General features: G+C 32.9%; 1 protein-coding gene across 1 annotated transcript; it reads right to left on the bottom strand.

Annotated features, from left to right (window-relative positions):
* Positions 1-3711: 3711 nt before the first annotated feature.
* LOC142230957 (uncharacterized) lies at positions 3712-4376 on the bottom strand. Its single transcript, XM_075301575.1, has 3 exons — positions 4353-4376; positions 3945-4283; positions 3712-3870 (listed from the first exon to the last, which is right to left on the bottom strand). Exons 1-3 carry the CDS (start codon positions 4374-4376, stop codon positions 3712-3714), a joined length of 522 nt encoding a protein of 173 aa, XP_075157690.1.
* Between the last annotated feature and the right edge of the window lie 3380 nt (positions 4377-7756).

The raw sequence follows: 7756 nt of genomic DNA on the forward strand, positions 1-7756 counted from the left end.
CAGTTTACCAATATTCAACATAAATATGTGATTGTAATAAAAGATAATTTTACACATAAAGAAGTTTTATTATTTTTATTTAGAAATAACTTTTTCAAACAAAATTAAAAAACACTGGAATTATTGTCTTCATGACATACGAATATATAATTTCTGACTCTAACTTAATCCATCTATACCCAGAAAAATATGACCCCTTCACTAAGTTAAAGTATATTAAAGCAACGTTAAGTAAAATAAACTAATTTTGAGGAAAGTTGAAATTCGTATAGCGCCAAAGACATTTTTATACCCTCCATCATAGGATGGGGGTATATTAACTTTGTCATTCCGTTTGTAACACATCGAAATATTGCTCTAAGACCCCATAAAGTATATATATTCTGGGTCGTGGTGAAATTCTGAGTCGATCTAAGCATGTCCGTCCGTCCTTCCGTCCGTCCGTCCGTCCGTCCGTCCGTCTGTTGAAATCACGCTAACTTCCGAACGAAACAAGCTATCGACTTGAAACTTGGCACAAGTAGTTGTTATCGATGTAGGTCGGATGGTATTGAAAATGGGCCATATCGGTCCACTTTTACGTATAGCCCCCATATAAAGGGACCCTCAGATTTGGCTTGTGGAGCCTCTAACAGAAGCATATTTCATCCGATCCGGCTGAAATTTGGTACATTGTGTTGGTATATGGTCTCTAACAACCGTGCAAAAATTGGGCCATATCGGTCCACTTTTACGTATAGCCCCCATATAAAGGGACCCTCAGATTTGGCTTGTGGAGCCTCTAACAGAAGCATATTTCATCCGATCCGGATGAAATTTGGTACATGATGTTGGTATATGGTCTCTAACAACCGTGCAAAAATTGGTCCACATCGGTCCATAATTATATATAGCCCCCATATAAACCGATCCCCAGATTTGGCTTGTGGAGTCTCTAAGAGAAGCGTATTTCATCCGATCCGGCTGAAATTTGGTACATGATGTTGGTATATGGTCTCTAACAACCATGCAAAAATTGGTCCATATCGGCCCTTAATTATATATAGCCCCCATATAAACCGATCCCCAGATTTGGCTTGTGGAGCCTCTAAGAGAAGCATATTTCATCCGATACGGCTGAAATTTGGTACATGGTGTTGGTATATGGTCTCTAACAATCATACAAAAATTGGTCCACATCGGTCCATAATTATATATAACCCCCATATAAACCGATCCCCAGATTTGGCTTGCGGAGCCTCAAAGAGAAGCAAATATCATCCGATCCGGCTGAAATTTGGTACATGATGTTGGTATATGGTCTCTAACAACCATGCAAAAATTGGTCCACGTCGGTTCATAATTATATATAGCCCCCATATAAACCGATCCCCAGATTTGGCTTGCGAAGTCTCCAAGAGAAGCAAATTTCATCCAAGCCGGTTGTAATTTGGAACATGGTGTTAGCATATATTCTTTAACAACCGTGCCAGAATTGGTCCATATCGGTCCATAATTATATATAGCCCCCATATAAAACGTTCTCCAGATTTGACCTCCGGAGCCTCTTGGAGGAGCAAAATTCATCCGATCCGGTTCAAATTAGGAACGTGGTGTTAGTGTATGGTCGCTAACAACCATACCAAAATTGGTCCAATCACACAAAAATTGGTCCATATCGGTTCATAATCATGGTTGCCACTAGAGCCAAAAATAATCTACCTAAATTTTATTTCTATAGAACATTTTGTCAAAATTTTATTTCTATAGGAAATGTTGTCAAAATTTTATTTCTAGAGAAAATTTTGTTAAAATTTTATTCGGTTCATAATAAAATTTTCATCATTTTCAAAATTTTATTTCTATAGAAAATTTTGTAAAAATTTTGTTCAAATTTTATTCGGTTCATAATCATGGTTGCCTCTCGAGCTACAAATAATCTACCAAGATTTTATTTGTATAGAAAATTTTGTCAAAAGTTTATTTCTATAGAAAATTTTGTTAAAATTTTATTTCTGTAGAAATTTTTGTCAAAATTTTCTTTCTATAGAATATTTTGTCAAAATTTTTATTTCTATAGAAAATTTTGTGAAAATTTTATGTCTACTTTGTCAAACTGAATTATATACGTATTGGATCGATCTTTTTTGAATTAATATATACCACGTATGGACTTACATACAATTTAGAAGATGGTGTTAGGAGGTTTTAAGATACCTTGCCATCGGCAAGCGTTACCGTAACTTAAGTAATTCGATTGTGGATGGCAGTGTTTAGAAGAAGTTTCTTCGCAATCCATGATGGAGGGTACATAAGCTTCGGCCTGGCCGAACTTACGGCCGTATATACTTGTTATTTATTTGGACGATGTGAATTTCATAGAAATTAGGAAGAATATATATCAGTTATATTTATGTTAGTATATGTATGATCCACTATACAATATAATAAAAAACATTTAACTGAATTGAATTGATATATGGAATGATTTTATTGAACTTTTTTCATTCATGCACGCAAAAAAATAATTCTTTCCTCCCAAACGAAATTTTAGACAAACAAAGTTCGTTTCTCATTTGCTTTTCGCTGTAAGGAAGTTTATTTGGAAGAAAAGTATATACTTTTTGTGATAAACTTTTATTCTTTTCCAGGATGTAAAAACAATTTCATAAAAACAAACTAAAAAACAAACATTGTTTTCTTGCTAATTGCATTTTCCCTCACATCCTTCTCACATCAACGAGTGTTTTTAGTTCTTAACACCTTTTCCTGTAATACCAACATTGTAGAAGAAATTATACGATTTTATAAATTTTTAAAATTTTTTTACCTTTCGCCTGGACGGAGAATCGAAGCGCGGACCATGCACTTTGTAAGCCAACACACTAACCACTGAGCTATGTACCGGTTATGGTCATCAATAGATAATTATCCATATAAGTTATATTTATATAGCATAGCTTGCGGCGCCCACGAACCGAATAAACAAAGTTTATTTCACAGAAACAAACATTTAGTTTGGCACCGTGGAGCAGTGGTTGCTACGTCCGACTTGCATGCCAAGGGTCAACATTACATTGTACTATATTAAATTTTGAATTGTAAAATGTGTCTTATTAAAGACCTAAAGTCAGAAAAGAACAGTGTTTGATATAAACGAAATGGACTGTGTTATTGTTTCAAAAATAACTTTTTTTATTGACAAAATAAAAATTTTGTAACAAACGAATTTTTTTGGTGATAAAAGTTTAAAAGTTTCGAAGCAATTCAAAAAACTCTGACAAAAGAAAAACGTTTTCGGTACACGTTTTCCAAACGTTTTTTTTTTCTTTGCGTGTGTGGACAAATCTTACATATGTATTTGTGGTAAACATTTTGCTTCAATATTGCTTACGTTTTTAAGTACAGTTTCATATTTTCTTCAATAATAGACATGCTTTATTAATACATTAAATACATTTATAAAGAATCTATAGCTGGCATATTTTTCTGGGTGTACAATTAAAAAAGTAATTAATTTTGTTTAATCGTTAATATGTTAAAACAGACAACAAAAGCAAATTGTTTTCATACGTACAAAGAAAGAGACAAAGATATCATCAGTAATTAAATGAACGAACGCGTTGCAATTTATTACACAAGTATAGAAGGGGACAAAGATATGATCAGTAACTAAGTGCATGAACAATTTGAAATTTGTTACACACATTGAAAGAAGAACATTAATTCACCTTAGGGTTTTTTCTGCATTGTCAATCCCTGTAAGCGATATGTTACGAGATGAATTTCCTTTTGCAAAAACACCATACTAATATTGAAGTACACTATAGGGGTGTACAAAGGAAATAGGGCATCAGTAGCAATAACATTCGTTATATTGTACATCATGTTCTGAAAGAGAAAGAATTTTAACGTTTTGTTTTTTTTTTTTTTTTTGTAAATCTAATTTGCATTCTTTTTCTTACATCTTTGACTGGACATGATATGGGTATATTGCTCTTTCTTCTTATTTCATTCATTAAGTCCTTTATAATTGGTATTTTACTTGAATGCTCCAGAAGATCACATATTCTCATCTTCACATCCAGAATTCGAATTATTTTTGTGCCTTTGATCGGTGTTAATTCAAATAGAAATCGAAGATCAGTATTTGCAGGCATAGTGCGTGCCAATAGGAACATCACATTTAGGGCATATTTATTTTTGGCAACTTTAATGACGTCACATTCGGCAAGTTTGACAAGGCTAGTATATGCGGGACACGTGACATTGTGGAAATGTACATCAAATGGACGTTTTCCACACTAAATGTTAACAATTCTGTTGTGATTATAATACATTTTACGCTTGTGTTGGTAGATCATAAATCTTACCTTGACTGAGAATGTACAATACATAATGATTAAAATTAATATAGGAGACTTTGCCATTGTATTTTCAAAAAATTTTAAACAATTCTTGATTTGCGGTGATTCAATGTTGTTTACGGAAGGCGTATGTAACAACTAATGTATGTAAAAAAGTATTCAATTTTTTTTTAAATTAATATCCACGTCTATTCAACTTAAATTAAAAGCACATCAGAAAAATCTAACAAGTAAGTAAAGTCTAAAGTCGGGCGGAGCCGACTATATTATACCCTTCACCAATATGTAGACAAACATTTGTGTTACCATCTCAACTACTTAAAATTTGCTGGGAGCTAAATAAAAGTTTGCATTTTCAGATACAAATACTTTTAATGGAAACAATTTTTTGTACTTCTACAAAAACTCTAGAATTAAAATTTAAATCGGCTAACGCCATGGGATGAAACACAATGTTATTAAAAAATATGGGAAATATGAAGCGAGAGAAATTTTAATGCAATTGTACAAGAGAGATTTATTATTTTTCAGGCGATACATATGTATTCGAGATATAGGACAATTACAGTAATATTTACAATTTTTGCTACTCAGCAGTGGCGATTTTACAAGGATATTGGTTAGATCGCGCCAAGATATGTGGTCAAGTGTGGGTTGTGATATATTATTTGGTCTAGTCGGTCATCCGTTCTGTGGAAATTTTGGCATGTAGTGTGTAGGATATGGCTAAGATATGGGGAAATAATCACAGAATTTTGTGTAAAGTGTGAGAATTTTGGCCATATTTGTATTCTCTGAGGAAACTATCCAATCAATTGGAGGAAAATCCCATTGAAAATGGGTCTAAAATATTTCCCCAACTCTGGTGTACGTATATATGGGAGCTATATACAATCTGAACCAATTTTGACTAAATTTGACATGCATAGTTAGAATAATAATTCTGCTATCTATGCGAAATTTCACGTAAATGGGAGTATAACTTTGGCCTCCCTGGTCATATGAGTGCAAATCGGACGGAAGATATATATGGGAGCCATATCTAAATCTGAACCGATTTCAACCAAACTTGGCACAATTACCGATACTACTAAACGTACTCCTTATGCGAAATTTGAAGCAAATCACGGCAAAACCCTGGATTTTGAGTCCATATAAGTTCAAATCGGACGAAAGATATATATGGGAGCTATATCTAAATCTGAATCGATTTTGACCATATTTGGCACATACAATAGTATCGTTAAAAGTACCGCTTGTGCAAAACTCTGGCTTTTGAGACCATAGAAGTCCAAATCGGGCGAAAGATATATATATATATATATATATATATATATATATATATATATATATATATATATATATATATATATATATATATATATATATATATATATATATATATATATATATATATATATATATATATATATATATATATATATATATATATATATATATATATATATATATATATATATATATACATATATAAATATATATGTACTATGGTCTCAAAAGCCAGATTTAGATATAGCCAGCTATGTGAGTTATATCTAAATCTGAACCGATTTTAACAAAATTTGACACACTTAACGTTACTATTAAACGTACCCCTTGTGCAAAATTTGAAGCAAATCACGGCAAAACTCTGGCTTTTGTGGCCATTAAGGTTCAAATCGGACGAAAGATATATATGGGAGCTATATCTAAATTTGAACCGATTTGGCTCATATTTTGCAAGATTTTCCAGATTCGTAAAATATTTGGATGTACGGTATTTCAAGAAAATCGGTTGATAAACTCGCTAACTATGACCAAATCGGGGATAAATATATATGGCAACTATATCTAAATCTGAACCGATTTTTTCCAAAACCAATAGCGATTGTCTCTGTCCCAAGAAACGGCCCTATGCCAAATTTTAGAACGATCGGACTTAAATTGCGAGCTGTACTTTGTGCCCAAAATCGACTTAGAATTTAATTCTAAGCCGATCGGTATACTAAAAGATGGGTCTATGACCACTATTTCTTGGCGTTACATACAAATGCACAAACTTATTATACCCTGTACCACAGTAGTGGTGAAGTGTATAAAAATCTAAACATAATTCCGTTGTTGGTTAATGCTTAGTTCAGTGCCCGATTTATTTGAATTTTTAGATAAGATTTTTAGATAAAGTGAATTTTTAGATAAAGTATTCAAATTATTTTTTTAATTAATATCCACGTCTATTCAACTTAAATTAAAAGCACATCAGAAAAATCTAAAATCTAAACATTATTCCGTTGTTGGTTAATGCTTAGTTCAGTGCCCGATTTAATTGAATTTTTAGATAAAGTGGTACAACAACAACAAAATATGAGTATTTAACAACACGCAAAAAAAAGTTTACTTAGGTCAAAAGATTCTAACCTTCCTTTAAGAATTTTGGTGATAATTCCGAGACAAAGATGAGGCTTCTTTAAAATAAATACACTCACTGAAAAAAAATATTAACGTTATATTAAAGTTTACGTAACCTCAATTTTAGGATGCGCAATTTACACACTATTAAGGAGAAATTTCTTTAAAATAATGAAATTTTAATTAAAAGTAAGTTTATAATCTTTGCTTAAATTCTTTTTTTTTATACCCTGCGCCACACTGTGGAACAGGGTATTATAAGTTAGTGCATATGTTTGCAACACCCAGAAGGAGACGAGATAGACACATGGTGTCTTTGACAAAAATGCTTAGGGTGGGCTCCTGAGTCGATATAGCCATGTCCGTCTGTCCGTCTGTCCGTGAACACATTTTTGTAACCAAGGGATTAGGTAGTAGTCGAATTTGGCACAAGTATGTGTTTTGGGTCAAATAAGAACCCTATTGATTTTGGAAGACATCGGTTCAGATTTAGATATAGCTCCCATATATATCTTTCGCCCGATATGCACTTATACGGCCCTAGAAGCCTGAGTATTACCCCAATTTGATTGGAATTTTGCACTAGGAGTTCAATTAGTAGTGTAGTCTAGTGTGCCAAATTTTATTGAAATCGGTTCAGATTTAGATATAGCTCCCATATATATCGTTCGCCCGATTTACACTCAAATGACCACAGAGGCCAATTTTTTGCTCCGATTTAGTTGAAATTTTGCACAGGGAGTAGAATTAGCATTGTAGCTATGCGTGCCACATTTGGTTGAAATCGGTTCAGATTTAGATATAGCTCCCATATATAGCTTTCGCCCGATTTACACTCATATGACCACAGAGGCCAATTTTTTGCTCCGATTTAGTTGAAATTTTGCACAGGGAGTAGAATTAGCATTGTAGCTATGCGTGCCAATTTGGTTGAAATCGGTTCAGATTTAGATATAGCTCCCATATATATGTTTTTCTGATTTCGACAAAAATGGTCAAAA

This window comes from Haematobia irritans, chromosome 3 (assembly GCF_050003625.1).
Source record: "Haematobia irritans isolate KBUSLIRL chromosome 3, ASM5000362v1, whole genome shotgun sequence".
Classification (NCBI taxonomy): Eukaryota; Metazoa; Arthropoda; class Insecta; order Diptera; family Muscidae; genus Haematobia; species Haematobia irritans.

Excerpts from the sequence above, each read along its gene's own strand:
- LOC142230957 (XM_075301575.1), bottom strand. The coding sequence starts at position 4,376 with ATGTATTGTACATTCTCAGTCAAG. Across the intron at positions 4,284-4,352 it reads ATTGTACATTCTCAGTCAAG|TGTGGAAAACGTCCATTTGA; the intron begins GTAAGATTTATG and ends GTTAACATTTAG. Across the intron at positions 3,871-3,944 it reads TATCATGTCCAGTCAAAGAT|AACATGATGTACAATATAAC; the intron begins GTAAGAAAAAGA and ends TTTCTCTTTCAG.